This window comes from Mesocricetus auratus, unplaced genomic scaffold (genome assembly GCF_017639785.1).
Source record: "Mesocricetus auratus isolate SY011 unplaced genomic scaffold, BCM_Maur_2.0 Super-Scaffold_100027, whole genome shotgun sequence".
Classification (NCBI taxonomy): domain Eukaryota; kingdom Metazoa; phylum Chordata; class Mammalia; order Rodentia; family Cricetidae; genus Mesocricetus; species Mesocricetus auratus.
In genome coordinates, this window is record NW_024429208.1 from 6,486,417 (window position 1) to 6,505,456 (window position 19,040).

General features: G+C 46.8%; 1 protein-coding gene across 3 annotated transcripts in view; it reads right to left on the minus strand.

Annotated features, from left to right (window-relative positions):
• Nucleotides 1-19,040, minus strand: part of Btbd9 (BTB domain containing 9) — a 340,103-nt gene that overhangs the window by 45,438 nt on the left and 275,625 nt on the right. For all 3 annotated transcript variants that reach the window (XM_005070667.4, XM_021227473.2, XM_021227474.2), the window contains exon 9: nucleotides 17,227-17,334. In XM_005070667.4, the coding sequence (XP_005070724.1) occupies nucleotides 17,227-17,334 (108 nt within the window). The remainder of the gene's footprint in view (nucleotides 1-17,226; nucleotides 17,335-19,040) is intronic.

The window sequence follows — 19,040 nt, forward strand, 5'->3', positions numbered from 1 at the left end:
GAGATAAGGCATTGAGATTACAGGCTGGGGCTAATTATTTTAACTGATACCACTGTGTCCCAGCTAAAAATATACATGCTAGGACGTTTTTTATAATGCAAACCCAACACCTACTGCGTGTTAATATTTCATTAGAAAACAGCAGCCAGGCATGAGGCTGCCCTTGTGAGTTCAGAAGGACAGAGTGACCTTCCTGACCTCTGTACAGCAAGCTCTCCACCTTGTGTGCTGGCAGCTGTACGCACTGTTGTAGCTGGCTCTCAGTTTCCGCCATCATTTCAGGAGCCGAAGTGTTCAATGGAGGTGAGTCTGTCCTTCTGTTTGGGGTTGTTAGTTGACTCTCAGTTTCCGCCATCATTTCAGGAGCCGAAGTGTTTAATGGAGGTGAGTCTGTCCTTCTGTTTGGGGTTGTTAGTTGACTCTCAGTTTCCACCATCATTTCAGGAACCAAGGTGTTTAATGTTGGTACGTTTGTCCTTCTGTTTGGGGTTGCAGCATTGCTCTGTGGTCCTGCTGCTGCTTGGGCTCAGGTACACACATGGGGATAAGGAGAGAGCAGTGTGTTCTCCCTCACACGGAAGTGTTTAATGTTCACATGTACACATACATGGAGCATACATGTCTGTGGCTATCTGTACATCTGTGCAATAAGGAGATATACAGTAAATCCGCAGCCACAGGGGGGCTGCACAGCTCTGCTCCGAAGGGAAGCCTGGACTTTATCATAGTCGACAGGCAGCTGCAAACCTCAGCCCCCCCCCACAGGCTCTTTAACGTGATGGTCAGGATTTGTCTGGCACAGCTGACCTCATGGTGGACACTCTGAGGTGGACTGGGCGGACAGAGCACTGCGAGGCACTAAGTTCTCGTTTGGGCAGAAAAGGGGTCCTAAAAGGAAGTCCGTCCCTGGGGTTAGAGTGCACCTCAACGCGAGTGTGGGCTCACTGCCACTGCGTCTTCCAGAGGATCGCTGCAACCGAGCTGGAGAGAAATGACTGAAACCAGACATGTGGGAAGGCTGTCTCACCATGAAGACCATGTGGCTCTCAGCACACTGTTAACTACTGAGAACACCACAGAAGGCCAGTGACAGAAATGAGACTGGCGTGCTCATCTCCACAGCAAACAGCTCCTGACCTCAGATATCCACACATACGGAAAACGTCACAGGAAAGTCATGCAAAGGAACGACAGTCACATAGACAGCCAGGGCCAACACCTGCTGCTTCATCCAAGGCTGAGCATCTGTCTGACCTGCAGGTCTCCCCTTGCAGTGCTGGGGATCTCTCTGGATGTCTGAAGAGGCCTGTACACACTCTACACACTCTTCAGAATGCTTTCAAATGCACAGAAATAGCCCCGCAGGAAAACCAATGATACCGAAATACACGCGTCCATAGACATCTCAGGCGCAGCGATGCAGCAGGAGCCCTGAGGGACTTGAAGGACAGGCCTGTCACTTGGGTAACACTGTTGCACGTGACAGGACATCAGCCAGGAACCTGAGTCTGTGGAGCCAGATGTTCTTGGGCGGGGAAGAAGGACCTCGCTCAGGAAGCAGTGACATTAGGCAACCTACAAGTGGTTGGGCCGGGGGTGGCGCCGACGGGGGGGGGGGGCTGGAGGGGGCTAGGGGACACACTCCTCAGGCCCTTTGGTCCTCTCTAGAATTACAGGTTTCTCAGAGTGTCTCCTTACTTTCCCTCTGCAGTGCCATTAACAAACCACATGACTCAGCTGTTTCTGAAGAATGCTGACAGTTTTGAACAACTTGGAAAACCACATCCTAACAAGACCAAATGAAATGCCCCCCACCTGCTTGGAAGAAAGACCCTGGCTTGAGCTGGCTCCATCGCTACCCGCAGTGTTATGGGGCTCTCACTGGAGATCAGCAACAGGCAAGAGGGCTTCTTGCAGTTGTGAGGACTACAGCAAGCCAGGCATGCCCCAAACATCTGTAACTCTGGTTCCTGGAACCTGATGCCCTCTTCTAGCTTCCGAATGTGCACACATGTGTGAACACAATCACCCAGACAGCTGGACAGACACACACACACACACAAGACAGAAATATTTAAAAGAACTGCGGTTGGAGAGAAGGCTCAGCAATTAAGGGTACTGGTTGCTCTTCCAGAGGACTCCTGCTCAATTCCCAGTGCCCACACCGCAGCTCACCACTGTCTGTAACGGCAGTTCCAGGGGACCTGGTGCCCACTTCTGGCCTGCACGGACACCAGGCACAAACAGTACACAGATATACATGCAGGTAAACAACCCTACATATAAAGTAAAAAATAAAAATAATCTTTAAGAAAAAGAACTAGAGACAGGCATGGTGACACGCTCCTTTAATCCCAGCACTTGGGAGGCAGAGGCAGGTGGATTTCTGTGAGTTCAAGGCTGGCCTGGTCTATAGAGACAGTTCCGTGATAGCCAGGGTTATACAGTGAAATTCTGCCTCAAGAGGTAAAAACAAAATAAAACAAACAAAAAAACACAAAACAACCGTACTGGAAATCCCAAATGTTATTCAAATGATCTGCACCCTCCCCCCCAAGGCAACAGGCTGGGCTAGAAATCAAAATTCAGAAAACAAGTGAAAATGTGGCTACCAACAGCACTAGGACTCTCGGGACCTGGCAGCAAATGAGTTGTTCTATGGACATTTGATTAAAATTGTGCTTCCACCTGGGTCAGGGCATGTGCGGCGGAGAGCAGATTCCCAGTCTTGAGATGGTATGTCCCGCTTCGGAGAGGGACGGCCAGGTGGATGGCAAGCACATCCCTGAGCAGCCCTGCAAATGCTGGATGCAATCACGGGTGCCATGGGGCACCCATCCCACCCCACCGCTCAGCAGCTGAACCCCGAAAAGCCACAATCTGCTTACTATTTATAGTTCTCATAGCTGTCTTTGTAAATCTACTCATTTATCCTGTGAGCGAGATACCGCTTTTCCTTCCTTCCCCTAATAATGCAGGTCCTCTTCCTCCCCCTCTCAGGCTCTCTCCTGCTTCTGCTTCCATGTTCTCCAGCTCTCTCTGTGTGCTTAAATCTGCATCCCTGGATGAGAGGAGACACAGAAGCTGTCTTCTCCCCTCGCGGTCTCTCCGAGCTCACCCCCACATCACCCCCATCCTCCTTGACCTTGCAATCTCTTTGGACACTAGGAGTGATCACTTCAAATCCAGTTTGCTGTGAGGTGAAACTTAAGAAGGGGCAGTGGGCAGGAGACTTCTGTGAAGTGCATGTTGTCTGAAAGTGTGGCAGTCCCCCATGGGCTCGCACACTTGAAACCCTGGGTCCTCCTGGCGGGGCTGTTTGAGGAGGTCATGGGACCATTGGAAGGTGCAGCCTTGCTGGAGGAAGTGCATCAGAGAGGCGGCCTTTCTGGGGTTTCTAACTTCAGACTGCTTTCTGCTCTCTCTCAGCTCCCTGGAAACAGGTGAAATGTTGCTAGCTAGCTTTCTGTTCCTGCTGCCATGCCATGTGTCCTGGCCATGAAGGATTCTGTCCCTCTGGGACCATAAACCAGAAACCCTTTCTTCTCTGGGCTGTTCACGTATGCTATCGCAGCAACAGAAAAGGAACCAGCACCTCAGACAGTTCTATCTTCCCGTTTCTTCACAGCTCCTCCAGCACATAGAGGTTATCAACTTCTCTTAATGAACAAATATGACTGACTGGGCCAAAAAGGCAAGATGGCGTGAGGTCACATTTTAAATCAGCTGTCAGCTACAACTTCTGCATCTCACTGCAACTGTTCTCACAAAGGAAGGGGAGCACTAGGACAGACGTCTGCAGGAAGGTTCTGTCAGACAACGGTGCCCAGCGACCACAGAAACACCAGGGCTCCACCACAGGGATCCACAAGCCCTCTCTGACATCACAAAATCATCACCTGTGAGTCCTGCTCAGGGTGGAACCATCAAGAGACCTCCAGAAGGAAATGCATGGCTAACTGATATGAGCTCTACCCCAGAAAGGGGAGAGACAGGCACTAAGTGAGAAGGCAAGCTTAGATTACTAAGGAAAGATGTGCAGTCTATGGTACTGAGATCAGGAAGGGAAAGCAAAGACATGTTGGCACAGAGGTGAGGAAGGGAACTGTACAAAGCTCTGTCTACATTTTAAATGTATTTTCTGGTGGGTAAGAAAATTAAAATCAGTGCGATCACCCCATCCAGTCCTGAAAACATGTGACATGGCATGAAGAGACTCTCTCTCTCTCTCTCTCTCTCTCTCTCTCTCTCTCTCTCTCTCTCTCTCTCTCTCTCTCTCTCCCCCCTCCCTCCCTCCCTCTCCCTCCCTCCTTCCCTCTCTCTCTCAGGAAGGGTGCTGAGTCCCTGGGACAAGTCCCCTTTACACATAAGATATAATCTCTTAGAGGAAATTCAAAACAATAACTTGAGACTTGACAGTTTTATGATCCAAGCTATTGAGCTAGCTTCAAGAAACACTAATCCCTTGAGGAAAAGTCAGGAGACAGTGGAGGCCAGCTCAACAGTGCCCAGCGTCATTTAACTACATGTGGCTATTCTAGAACTGTTTCATTTGCCTTTGACAGTTTGGGGCAAGAGTAACCATTACACATTTTGGACAAACTTGGAAAGCTGATTTGTCAATCTATCTTGTGGGGAAAATGTGCCTATGAAACTATATCATGTTGCTGTGAAGGGAAAACACCCACATTTCGGCTATAACTAAAGTCATGCAGAACACCCTTGTTTTCAAGCAAAGTGGAAAATGGCATCTTCCTTATCACAGGGTCACAGTTTACATAGAGTACAAGTGCTCATTACAAATGGACTGTTAGAAAGGGCAGCCAGGATGGTGGGCCGGAGTGTAACCAAACACCATCCATTACTGAGCCTCCCCATGGCTGAGCAACAGCTTCAGTACAAACCAACAAAAAGCCAAATGGCAGAGTGCAGGCTGCAATCCTGCCATCTCTGGAACAACGGGCACTCAAAGGCGTACTTGAACTTCCCTCTAGCAAGCTGCAGGAGACAGGTGATGATTTGTATTTATCTGCCCAGGCCAAGCCCACCTGCCTGTGCTGCATGCACAATTCCTGGTTACTCATGCACTTTACCCCTCAAGACTCAACTGAGAAGATTCGGCCTGCCTGTGTGTCTGAAATCACAAAATTTCCAACTGCACCTGGATCATGGCATCTTACTCCGGCAGGGTCCTAACCCTGGAGTGTGCCTAAGCAGTGAGCCCACAGGGTAGGTGCCAGCTCAGTGCCTGACCTAAAGCAATGGCAGAGTACATCTGCCAAGTTAGTGTCAGACTTTTGAGCTACCCTGGGCCGCATGCCTCACTGACTGGGGTTCCTAGCCTGGGAAGAGACTCAGTCAGTATCTGCTGAATTATAATGTTAATTAGAAAGTGGCAACAGGAAAAAACTGCCTGGCAGTATCAGTTCTCTTCCCAAATGTGAAAGTCTTAAGAGGGCTGTGTCTTCTAGTCCCTTTGAATCTCCTCAGATATTTATAGTTAATTAATATTAATGTTGGAATATCATACCACTGTGACATGAAGTTATAAATCTGAAATCAGACTACAAGTCCACAAATGTCTCTGTGATTGTGGCTGTTTTTTTCCTTCCAAAGAACCTGACTACTGCTTGGTGTTACAGGGTTCTCTGGTCATTGGGCAACAGAGTCATCTTTGCACAACGGGGGCTGCCAGTAGCCTGCCTGCCAGAGCACCCGCTGAGAGCAGGCAGAGGCTTTGGAAACAGGGGCTATAATGGCGCTGTGGGGGCATGAACTTGAGTCCTGTTTGCTTAAACCTGTGACTTCAACAGTAGGTTGGCACAAGACTGGATCTTTAGTTAGAAAACCCTGAGTTGGGAAGATTGAGAAACGGAAGACAAATAAGCAGGCTCCAGGGTTCTTCCTCGCCTCACTCTCAGAGAACCCTAGAGGAGAAGGCTGTTCAGTCGGAAGATGCAGCAGCTCCCTGGCAAACCCAACCCACCGCTCGGGCCTGGCACAGCCATGCAGTGCTGCTCCAGCCTGCAAGACACCCTGTGCTGAAGCAGAGCCACCCGAGGGAGGCTTTGAGCACCAGAGATGGCAAGTAGGAGTCATGAAGATGGCTTGTTGGTGGTGTGGACGGCATGGGCTCTCCGGGGCAATTTTAATGTGTGATGATGTCTGGAGGGAGAAGGAAAAACTAAATGGCCACTCAGCAGGTCCAGGTAGCCAAGCCATGTCACTAGGGCACAGGCATTCTTTTGTACTGTGTACGGTTGTAATATGGGCCCTGTATTGCTATATAAATCTGGGTAAGAGAGCGAAAACACGGTCTGTGAAGAGAGCGCCTCCCCACTCTGCACCCACAGCAGCTGGCAAATGTGTGCAATCCCAGATGATCACCACCCCGAAACTACACTCGAAACTTCGTAAGAAATGTTTATTACTGATACTCAGTGCGTAATTTACAACAAGGCGCTGAAATTCACTTAGATTCCATTCCAAGAGATCATGAAAAGAAAATGTCAACTGTGGGGGAAATATGCTTTATGGGTCTTGGCTTAAAACAAAAGGAAAAACACACATGCAAGTCCCACTCAGTGGGAGGAAATAGTTTAATAAATGGCCTAATGAACAGTGTAATGATTTTTTTAAAGTAGGTAACAGTTAGAAAAAGTAAGAAAAACAGTGGCTAATATGCTGTAAAGCCTGGATAATGAACCCCTGGGTGATCCAGATTTAAATACTGGTGTAGCTACTGTACTTTAAAAATGCCAGTTTCAAAATATGAATTATGATACATCTATTAGGCTGTACAAATTAACATTCTGTGGAAGAAGGAATAGTGATTGTAGACAGGAAATCATATAAAAACGTAGGTAGGTTTCTGTAGTCTGTGGCCTTTGTTGCAACTCTAGAACTCAGTCCACTTCAGACTCATACCTCTATATCTTTTTAAAGATTTATTTATTTAGCCAGGCAGTAGTGGCTCATACCTTTAATCACAGTACTTGGGAGGCAGAGGCAGGTGGAACTCTGAGTTCAAGGCCTGGTCTATAGAGTGAGTTCTAGGACAGCTAGGACTACACAGAGAAAGCCTGCCTTGAAAAACAAAACAAGAACCAAAACCCACCCCCAAAGAAACAAATAAACCAACTACTGTGAAAGAAGAGGCACACAAATGTCCTGAGTGGCTTTGAGTCCCTCTCCAGAGGTCAAGGTCAGTGTTCTACAAAACAAAACAAAACAAAAAAAAACATTTAAACCTATTACTTTGAAAATTCAGAGAAACCATTGAAATCTATTAGCCTGACAAAGTTGGGATTTTAAATCAAATCCATCTCTGAAGAGAAAGGGGCACAGCTGGCACAAATTCTAAAAGCACTTGGCCTCCCATAAGAAACTTTTCTTTTTTAACAGTAGCTAAAGAGAGAAGTAATGGACTTCTAGCCCATAACTGATCTCAAATGAAACACTGTTACTGGGAGATCCAAGTCATAAACTGAGGGGATGAATATATGTGGGGAGCAGAGAATACTGAGCCCTTGCAACAATGAAATAGAGTTTGGGGAACTGGCTGCCACCAAATCAAAGACGGCAGAAGGACAATGGAAGAGAAGTTGGTGAGATTATCAAATCTACAAAAATGACATTCTCAGGGCCATTCTTACCCTCTCCCACAAGCTCATCTTGCTCTACCTGTTGGCTTCTGAACTGGGACGCATGGACTTTCTGGTGAAACTCTGAGATGACAGTTAAAGGGTGTGGAGATAGTATAGCCATGCAAATGAAGCCAGTATGTGTGCAGATCGGGAGACAGTGACGGTACTTCCACATATATTCACTCAGACTAGAAAACATGGGCCTTCGATGAGTGCTAGGTCATGGCTAAGCGCTAATGGATAAGAGAGTGAGGAAAGGGACTAGATCTGTTCTCTTGGAGCTTGTCTAGTGGAGAACAGCAGCAATTTAACTACAGGCAAATGAATGCTACGAGACCTCTCAGTCATCTGGTGGGTGGTAAGTCAGCTTTTTCTTGAAACGGAGAGTCTTGACTATGTCACGGTGATGAACCAGTTAAAAGGCAACAGCGTGGGCTCCAGACTGGGCCATCACCACAAGTACAAGGGAGCTGAGCTAGGACAGAGCACGCTGTGTGATGGGAACGGAAAGGAAGCTAGAGACAGAACAGAGGGTGGGGAGTAGGGTGGGTGGAGAGGCGGGGGAGAGCCCACCAATAGAGAGGGCCCCAGCTACGGAAGAACAAAGGCTCCAGCGCAGGGAAGACGATAAAGCTGTGCTTGGGAAGTCTACTCTGCCTATAGCACGTGGAGTCTATCTGCAGAGAGTATACAAGAAAAGTGGGGAGACCAATTAGTCAGCTGGGGGAATGTTGGCAGTTGAACTAGTGTGACCTGGATTTATTTTTGTCACTTGAGATAGAGCATTAATATGACAGTTATCCCATGACAAAAGCATCTTTCTGATCATGCACACTGTAAGTATGCTCACACAGCTCATAAAGAATGTTTCATTAAGGTATGCTTCATTTTTAAAATAAGAGGCATATGGAAAGTTATCATCCTCACAGAATAATGGAGCTCTGTGGCTAAGAACGAGAGCGTGGAGACGCTCGGTTACTACTCTACATGACCACTTCCTTCCATTTCCTTGGGCTGTCAAACGTTCTGGGTAGGGAGGGTTCTCATCTCAACTCGAAGACTGCTCCCAAGTGAGTGTTCAGGCACTCCACATACTCAGCCCCCAATCTGTTTCCCACAAGTCTTCCACCGTACGGATGAAGTTTTACACAAACACTTTATGTAAAAAATCCTCTTTAAAAGCACAGGTGTGGCCACCTGCCTGCCTGTTGGTATTTCCGTCTCTGAAGCAGTCCTTTCTTCTCTCAGAAGATGTGTGGCTCAAAGGTGCCTCTGAGTCTGTGAGCACACAGGCTCTTCACAGATGAGCTTCAGTGCTCAGGAATCTGCCCCTTTGAAACTAGACCTGCTACAGGTGGGGGTGTGTTCCTCTTACAAGGATATGTTTTCTCTGTCCAAGATCTTAAAGTCTTGACAAAGATTAACATTGGAGTTTGCCCTTTAAAAAACGAAAAAGAAGAACATGACTGGCTTTCTCATTGTCAAAATGTGAAAAAAAATGGAATTAAGTATGACGAGAGAAAAACAAAATCTTCATCTAGCTGTTTGAAACTGACAATTACACAACCGGCAACCGTTAATTGGCTCCCAGCTCAGGAAGGAGTAAACAAGCTCCCCAGTCCACATCCTGCAGGAATGAGAAGCAGGAGGAGCCTGGACTTTCAACAGGGTCTCAGTAACAGCCCTTCCCTGAAAACTGAACCTGGCACTGACTGGGAACATCTCACCAGCAGCAGGAACGGTGAAGACACTACCCTCTTCAAACCCACTTGTCAGCTGCAGTGGCAAAGAGTACATTTGGCTCTTGCAGAGAACCTGGGTTCAGTTCCTAGCACCCACATGGTGGTTCACAATCACCCATAACTCCTGTTCCAGGGATGTGATGCCCCTTTCCTGATCTGAGAAAGCTGGGCACATACAAGGTATACATTATGCCTACAGGCAAGAAAAACATCCAAACACATAAAAACAAACAAACAAACAAACAAAACACCCATCTTTTGGTATGTTTGTGGCAATGAGCACTTTATATGCAACTCCAAATTTCATGCCTAGCCATGACTTCCTAGAACTAACTCAAGGCTTTTGTTATGCTGAGTTCTGGCTAAGAGATAAAATAGGTGGGGAAATTGCTTTATAAACTTTGTCACCAACAATGGGAAAGATGATACAGAAAAAGCAAGTTGAAGGCAATCACTAAATTGAAATGAGCAGTTTTTCGGTTCTTACAACGCTCTCAAATAGACTCTGAGGCTGTAACTCTCCACCCAAAAACGTCCTGTTGTCCTCAGCCAGGGAAGCACTTGGAAGAAAAAAACAAAATTCCTCGTTCTTAGCTACCCAGTGAACACACAGCAGTTACAGGAACAGCCCTGACAGGCACGTGCTTCCTGGGGTCTGAGTGTCTGAACCTGCAGCTAGGGGCATGCAGCTCCTCAGTTGTGGGTACCATCACATACATGGTAGAGCAGGGAGCAGACCAGGGGAGCCCTGAGCAGGTCTTGGCAAGGCACAGGGACTGTGAGGCGCTCACTGGGGAAGTCATGGAGAAGATTTCATATCAGAATGCTGTACAAACTGTAGGCTCAAGCCTGGTTCAGGCTGGAGGTTGGCCGGTCCTCCAGGAGGTCTGGGAGCAGGGTGCTACTTAGGCCCTTGGTGTCAAGGACCCAAGGAGCTGCTGGGATGGAACTTCACACAACACCCACTTCCTTGATTTAGTGCTGACAGAGAGGAAAGCAGGCTGCTCTGCCAGCCCAGGCTATGCAAATGCCAGCAAGAGCACACGGCTACCGAGCTTTTATGTCTGTGGCAAGAACAAAAGTTTCCTCAAATGAAGTTTTTTTCTGAGAATATTTTTCCATGAAACATGCATAAATTGGTCAAAAATATAGAAAAACTGAAATAACCATGCTACATATACATCCACAGACCCAGAGAGGCTGTGTAACAGGGAGGGCCCAAGGGAGCGCATTTGGGTATCCCTGGGAAGGGAAATAGAATATATTTCACGGTGTACTGGGAATGGGTGGGGATGGGAACAGGAGGGATCTGGCAGGGGAGGGAGGGGAGAACACTGAAAGAGACGACTGGAAAGGGGGCACATTTGGGGTGAGGTAGAAACCTGGTGCAAAGGAAACTCCTAGAAATCTACAAGGATGACCCCAGCGAAGACTCCCCAGCAACAGTGGATATGCAGCCTGAACTACCCATTTCCTGTGACCAAGCAAGACTTCCAGAGGAGGGACTGGACATTAACCCAGCCACAGCGCCTTTGACCTACAGTCTGTCCTGCCTAGGGGATGTGCTGGGGTAAGGGAGGTACGGAGACTGTGGGGGTGGCCAACCAATGACTGGTCCAGCCTGAGACCCATTCCACAAGAGTGAGCCCACCCCTGACACCGTCTCTGGTGCTAGAATCCAGAGGCTGGACAGGTTAGAGACCTAGGATAGCACCAAATGCTACAGGGGTGGGGGTGGGGATGTCAATGTAATGATGGTAACAATACTCTGCTTTCCTCATACAATGGTGCCTAGCTCAACTGTAATCAGAGAGGCTTCATCAGATGCAGAGACAGACCCACAGTCAAATAGTAGGCCGAGCTTGGGGAATCCTACTGAAGAGTGGAATGAAGGATTGTATGAGCCAGAGTGGTCAAGGATATCACAAGAAAGCCCACAGAATCAACTAAGCTGGGCTCATAGGAGCTCACAGAGTCTAAACCAACAACCAGGGAGCCTGCATGGGACTAACCTAGGCCCTCTACATATATGTAACAGTTGTATAGTCTGGCCTACTGAGGGGACTAACAGTGGGAGCGGGGCTGTCCCTAATGCTTTGGCTGACTTTTGGGAACTTGTTTCTCATACTGGGTATCTTGTCCAGCCTTTAATATAAGGGGTGGAGCTTAGTCCTAATGCAACCTGATGGGCCATGCTTAAAAGGGGAGGAGCTTAGTCCTAATGCAACCTGATGGGCCATGCTTAAAAGGGGAGGAGCTTAGTCCTAATGCAACCTGATGGGCCATGCTTAAAAGGGGTGGAGCTTAGTCCTAATGCAACCTGATGGGCCATGCTTAAAAGGGGAGGAGCTTAGTCCTAATGCAACCTGATGGGCCATGCTTAAAAGGGGAGGAGCTTAGTCCTAATGCAACCTGATGGGCCATGCTTAAAAGGGGAGGAGCTTAGTCCTAATGCAACCTGATGGGCCATGCTTAAAAGGGGAGGAGCTTAGTCCTAATGCAACCTGATGGGCCATGCTTAAAAGGGGAGGAGCTTAGTCCTAATGCAACCTGATGGGCCATGCTTAAAAGGGGAGGAGCTTAGTCCTAATGCAACCTGATGGGCCATGCTTAAAAGGGGAGGAGCTTAGTCCTAATGCAACCTGATGGGCCATGCTTAAAAGGGGAGGAGCTTAGTCCTAATGCAACCTGATGGGCCATGCTTAAAAGGGGAGGAGCTTAGTCCTAATGCAACCTGATGGGCCATGCTTAAAAGGGGAGGAGCTTAGTCCTAATGCAACCTGATGGGCCATGCTTAAAAGGGGAGGAGCTTAGTCCTAATGCAACCTGATGGGCCATGCTTAAAAGGGGAGGAGCTTAGTCCTAATGCAACCTGATGGGCCATGCTTAAAAGGGGAGGAGCTTAGTCCTAATGCAACCTGATGGGCCATGCTTAAAAGGGGAGGAGCTTAGTCCTAATGCAACCTGATGGGCCATGCTTAAAAGGGGAGGAGCTTAGTCCTAATGCAACCTGATGGGCCATGCTTAAAAGGGGAGGAGCTTAGTCCTAATGCAACCTGATGGGCCATGCTTTGTTGTTATCCATGGCAGGCTTGCCCTTTCTGAACACAAAGGGAGAAAAGGGGGTGGTGGGGGGACAAACAAAAAGAAGAAATACGTTTCCTCAAATGTAGCTTTTTCTACAAGTATTTTTCCAAGGAATATGTGTGACTTGGTCAAAATAGAGAAAAATTAGAGATAGTTTCCATAACATCTGCAGAAGGGCAATACTGTCACCGTGGTGGCATGGTTCCTCTGGGTTTTTATCGCCTTCCCCTTCTTCTGATTACACTCCTCGAACTCTGCTTTATCATCCTTGGTGTATACCGCTTCTCTCTGCAACACCATGTTTAACGAATTCTTACATTGGAAAACCCTTTCAGAAGGGAGCTGGGCAGCCAATCTGCAGGCAGACAATACTCTGGTGCCCCCGAGTTAGGCCAGGGGTCCCAGATTACAACCAGATTCCTGTCAATGACAAGATACCATTCCCATCACCGCTCAATTCATAAGACATAATTTTTCCATTTGCCAAAATGCTTGCCAAGCCACTGGTCTGGGAGAGAGGAGATGGCTAAGGTCACTACTACTTTGTCAGACAAAGAGATGGTTACAATGTGGACACAATAGGGTCAGCACTTGAGAAATACACCCCAACAGGAAGTAAGACAGCTGTGTGACAGGTTAGGCAGAGAAAAAGACAGAAAGCAATTCAAGGCACTGGACTACCAACAGCTGACCCCAAGGGAGCCAGGCAGCATTTGGGGGACTTTAGATGCAAGATGACACACACTACATACATTTTTACTTTTCTCTGAAAGCCTCTAATATAGCTTCAAAGAACTACAAAGGGAAACCAGGCATGGTGGCTCACATTTGTCATACTAGCACTCAAGAGGCAGGAGGATCACCACAAATTTGAAGCCAGCCTGGTCTACACAGTAAGTTCCAATCTAGCCAGGGAGACCTACCTGGTGAGAGTCCACATCAAGCAAACTAGGCCAGTGAGATGTCTTAGCAGGTAAAGGAACCTGCTGGCAAGCCTAGGGACCTGAGCTGGATCCCCCAGCCCTACATGGTGGGTTCCCTCCATGGACTCCTTCATGCAAGCTGTCCTCTGACAAAAAACGAGAAGTAGGAAAGAAAGAGCATGCACAGGGTATCCATTTCTTCATCAGCATAGTGGGAAATCAGGAGGTTCTGTCCTTAAAGGAGGGACCAGAAAGCACAAATCAGGTATATTGTTTATTTTTTAAAAACTGCATTATAGTAGAGCTAAAAAGAAAACATAACCCGGAAATGAGTAGGAGGTTAATGGAGCTGGTAAATGAATAATGAATGAGATACTGTTGATACTATGGCAGTCAACAGGAAACAAAACAAAAGCCTTACAAGCAAGTTAAAAGCCCCAGCTACCTCTGAGCGGTGCACAGGAAGATGTGAAGGTCGGGTTTTGCTCTCTGCTTACATCCCCTGGTATTGCTTGATGTTCTCTGTGCTGTTTGCATTTGTTGGAAAAGATTAGGGTTCAACAATTTGGAGGAGAGCAGAGGAAGAGAATCACGTTTCGAATGTAAGAGCTGAAGACTAAAGGTTAAACCTTGAGAAGTAGTACATTTTTTTAAAACTGTCAATACCAAAGCATGGTTACTCACAATAGGAATAATCCTCTACCTTGAGAGCAAGCAAGAGTAGGGCCAAGCATACAAGGGCTAAGATCTCTGTGTACCCCGACCACCCCTACCCATGCTACCTCTCAGCACAAGCAGGCTACAGTCCCAGAAGTTAAAGAGCCTCCCCGTGACATCTTCTCTGAGACGTAAGTGAAGAGAACTGTTTGCACATCTTTTGAAGCACTATGCTTAAAGGTGTGGTGGTACATCTATAAATGTAAAATCATAACCAATGGCTCCACAGACTCTAATGGAGTGGACAGAATCTTGCCTTCCTTTTCCTTCTCTTTTGTTCTGATGACTCATCCATAGCTTATTAATATGTAAAATGCTCCTGGAGAACCTGAGTGCTAAAATCGAAGTAGAAATCTTGTCAATTATTTAAGTCCATCAATTAATGGAAACAAACCAATAAGATGTTGATGGCCATGCAAAGGCATGGAGGCAACCTGAACACAGAAGAGCCCCCAGGCACACAACCCCAGTGAGCTCAATACAAACCATCAGGGCAGGCAGGCATCTGTGCAGAATGAGTGCACTCTTGACGAAGGCTTGAGGAGCTCCCTGGATGGAGATTGTAAAGAAAAGTACAAGTGACAGAGGGGACTGTCAAGTGAGCTGTGCTCAACAGCTGGCTCCGGAGAAAGGAATGGGGCAGGTGGCTCATGGGGCCTAGAGACTTGCCACTGTCTGTAAAGGGTTCCAGCAGTTTGGGAACAAGATCCCCCGTCCCCTTTTCCTGTTTCTCCACCCAAGGTGGTTTGGTGTTCTTCAGTAACACCTGGGTTCTGTACAGCATGTGCTAAGTAGCAAGGCGTCCTGGATTAAATTTGACCTCTGTTCTTTGGGAAAGATGCTTCTTCTCTCCAAATTAATTTTCTCTTTTATAAAATGAGGGCAACAGCCCACTAAGCACTTTGTATCCAGACAATGAGATACAATATAGGAAAGTGCTGGAATGCTAGTTAGCAAACAGCTTGTTCTCTACACTCTGGCCAAGGTGCTCACAGGACTCATGCTCCCTTCAGAAGTGGTGGTCGAGATACACCAGAGAGGCTGCTTTTGTCCCTAGTGGCGTGTGACTAGAAGGAATGCACACTGTACAAGCCAGAGCTTCTTAGAACCAGCTGTCACTTTTCTTTCTGCTTCCATGACCTGTATTTGCTAGATGTAGAAGACAGTGATGACCCCCCCCCCAAGCAATGAGGAACCCACAAGAAGAGGCCATTTGACAAGCAGGAACACCCATGTGGACTGCTAATCACACTGTTACATGAAGTTGGCTAAAGACTGAAGCTTATTTGTTATAGCCCTGAATGTGAACTTCACCATAAAACAAGCTGTGTGGTAACTAATAGTAGTGCTGATGGTGTTGAACACTGATGGAGTCTAACACACTGTCATCAATGGCATTAAGAAGTCATGGACCAGCTGCATAGTTTAGTGGAACAACTTCCTAGCAGAATTCTGGCAACTAGCCAACCAATCAACCACAAAGGGAGACATTAGAAAAGAAATTATAGCCAAATAAACGTTAGGAGAAGATGCTCAGCAGTGTCAGCCATGGGAAATACAAATCAAAGCCTCAAGGGGCCCAATTCATTCCCCTAGGCCTGACTGTGGCTCACAAGACTTGTAAGAATGAGAAACTGATCCTTCACATGCTGCTGATGGCCAAGCAAAGTGGCTCAGCAGTTCTTCAAAGAGCTAAGCACAGTTTGTCTAACAGCAGTCCAACACTGTCATTGATGCCACCAAGAAATGTCATGCAGCAATTTTGCTCCTAGGTATACATGCAAGAATACTTAAAGAGTATATCCACACACTCTCCTATAAGGAATATGCAAAGCAGTCTTATTCATTAAAGCTAAAGAGGAAAAAGCCAATTCAAATGTCTGTCTGGATGAACAACTAAAGAAAATAAGGTCACACACTAGAATATTATTCACCCAGACAAAAGAAAATCTTCATGTACGACACAATCCATCTCCAGGATGAACTGGAGAACACACCAAGGAGAAGACACAGAAGACAGAAAATCATACAGCACATGATTCCATTTACACAGGCTTCCCATAGTTTGCAAATCCAGAGACAAAGTAAATCACTAGATGTTGGAACAGCTGGAGGGAAACAGGTTTATTTGGGGGAGGGCTTATTGAAACCATTGCACAACACTGGACAGTGAGTAATGGTTGTACAACCCTGTGAATGCATACTTCATGAGTGTGAGTTTAGAACACATGAAGGCGTTATCATTTGGATGTAAAATGCTCCTCAAAGGCCCGTGCTAAAGGCTAGTTTGGTCACGTGTGTGTTGTGGTCCTGGGAGGTGGTGGCCAGAAGCATGGCCTGGAAGGTAATACTGGGGTCCCAGCACCTCCTTTCCTCCAGCTCCCCAGAGGCCCCTTGGAAAGCTCATGACCATGGGCAGGAACCTCTGAAACAGGAGCTCAGATGAAACTTTCATCTGTGAAAGTTGTTTCTCAGTGCTGTGTCATGGGGATGGAGGTCTGACTAGTACGGGATGGTAATTTGATTTTTAAAGATGAAATCTTGGCTCTGCTGTTTTGTCTCCTAGAAGAAACTCTTCCCCAATAGGCACCAAGCTCTCTTCATGCATCATGGTTAAAGGCTGGCCAGATCCCACAGACCCCTTCTTTCTAGGTGTTCCCATAGCCAGGTAAGCTCAACTAGACACCTAGTGCCGAAGGCCATGAGAACCTAAGGCTCATGGCCTTCCTTAGTTTAGGGCTGGATGAGGTAGGTCTGCTGTGAGAAATGGCACTAGGTGAGGAGTAAGAGACAGCCCCACACTCACCACTGCAGTTAAGTTCTCTGAGGAAGTAAAGTTCCTAAAAGGATAGTGTGGGACTCAGAGGATGGAGGTTGGACTGCACAAGGAATCTCTTACTTTCCCTGTTTGGACATGTCAGTCATTTTCAAGTTCAGTTCACAGGTAAAGCTTATTTGGGCACGGCAAGTAAACTCTCATTTAAATTCTTAACAGCCAAAATTGAACCAGAGGATCATGGGAATGTACTTCACCTCCCTGGTGGCTGCATCAATCTTCCCAGGGGCCTCTGACACACAGGGCTGCCCTTGCAGTGAGCAGATGCTACTTACTTGCAGGATACTTTCGTTCTGTCAGCCACCATGGTCCACTGCTGCTGATTGGTGGAAACTTCAACATAGTAACTGTAGCTTCGATCATCACAGTCCCAGAGTAATAACCTGAACAAAGAGAAAACACTACATTATCTTTGCGTCCTAACTGGACCTGTGTCCCACCTTGTACCCAGGCTGTAGAAGGAAGTGAATCCCAATGACAACACGAGGAAAGGGCTGGGGTCAGGCTTTGGGTCACTCTTTGGAAGTCTGCTTCACTCGCCACCCAATCCCAGGGAACCTCTGTCCCTTTAGCAGCAAAGTTCAGACGGGCTCAGGAGGGAGAAAGTCCTGTGTCATCTTTTCAGGTTCTCCAGCTGTCATTGGTAGCGTCTGAGCTAGCTGAGGGTGGCAACCCAGAAACACTGCTCAGGGACTCTTTCCAACAGGTGCTATCAAGCACTTGCCCTGTTTGCTTTCTTCTCATTTTTATATCGTTTCCACATGACCGTGGTAAGATTACCTGATGTGGAAATACAGCTATCCCTTAATGTCTATGAGAGACCAGTCCTAGTACCCCAGTCTGTGGTTACTGAAGTCCTTCAGTGACATGATATTACATATATTTTATTATAAAAAATCTATGCAATCATATATAGTTACATACCTCTGACATACATGAATACAAATTCACACAGGTAGATAGATACATACACATACAAAGATGTGTGTCTATGTTTATGTGCACATTCTCCACAGACAAGGTCTTGTGGTGTAGGTTAAGCCAATGAGCCCACAATCCTGCTTCTGCTTCTCAAGTGTTGTGATTACAGGGTTATGTGGTGATATCTTTCTTGCACAAACAAGGCCTGTCTGGGTGTCAGAGAATGGAACTTTCTACTAGCTAACCATAGAGGTCTGGAGGTCTGTACAGACAGGCAGGAAGTGATGTAGCTGGGTAGTAAGAGTATATAAGCAGGGACAAAGAGGTAATCACTGTCTTCTCTGCTGAGACGCTTAGGAGGTAAGGTGTGCTGTGACTTTCTCCTTCTCTGATCTCTCAGCATTTCCCTCTATATCTGACTCTGGCCTTTTATTATCTAGACCAATTAAGGACTCCTTTTATAGGGTTATGAACAGCCTACCTGGTCTCCTCATAATTCAAATTATCCTCAAGTTACTTGTAATACCCAATATAAAGCAAATGTCATGTAAATAGTTTGTTCTGTATTTTTAAAGGAATTGACAAGAAAAAAAAACTGTGTCCTTTTTTGCAAACAAAAAAATTTAAATGAGTGTTCAACTACATGGGCCCCAAGTGTGTGAGGGTCAAGTGTACCAGAAAACAGTCATTATCTGGGAATTTACTACCTTGGTTCTGCTCTGAGCTCTCTTTCTGCTCATCTGAGACGTCAATGGACTATGAGTCCACTTACATGAAGTTCAAAGCAGAATACGCTTACCTACCAGTTTCAGAATAGCTTCTAAGGAAGGCATTGATTGGGAAATGGGATGAGGGCAACTTCTAGAAGGTCAGAGATGTGCTACTTTGATCTCAGTGGTAGTCAATGGCTGCAGGAACATGTAAATATTCATCAAGCTATGCACAAAAGATGTGTGACCCACACACTCTACATGTGTGCTTCTTCAATTAAAAACAGAATCCGAGCCTCTCAATGTGAAATCTGTAACTGTCTCAGCCGTCTTTGCCTACACAAACTATGAACTATCCCAATGTTGAACAGGAAGTCGTACACACATACTTCTAGTCAGCCATAGCAGTGAGCACCCTGAATGTAGTGCCCATGTCTAAATAGTGTCTGCACTCAAAG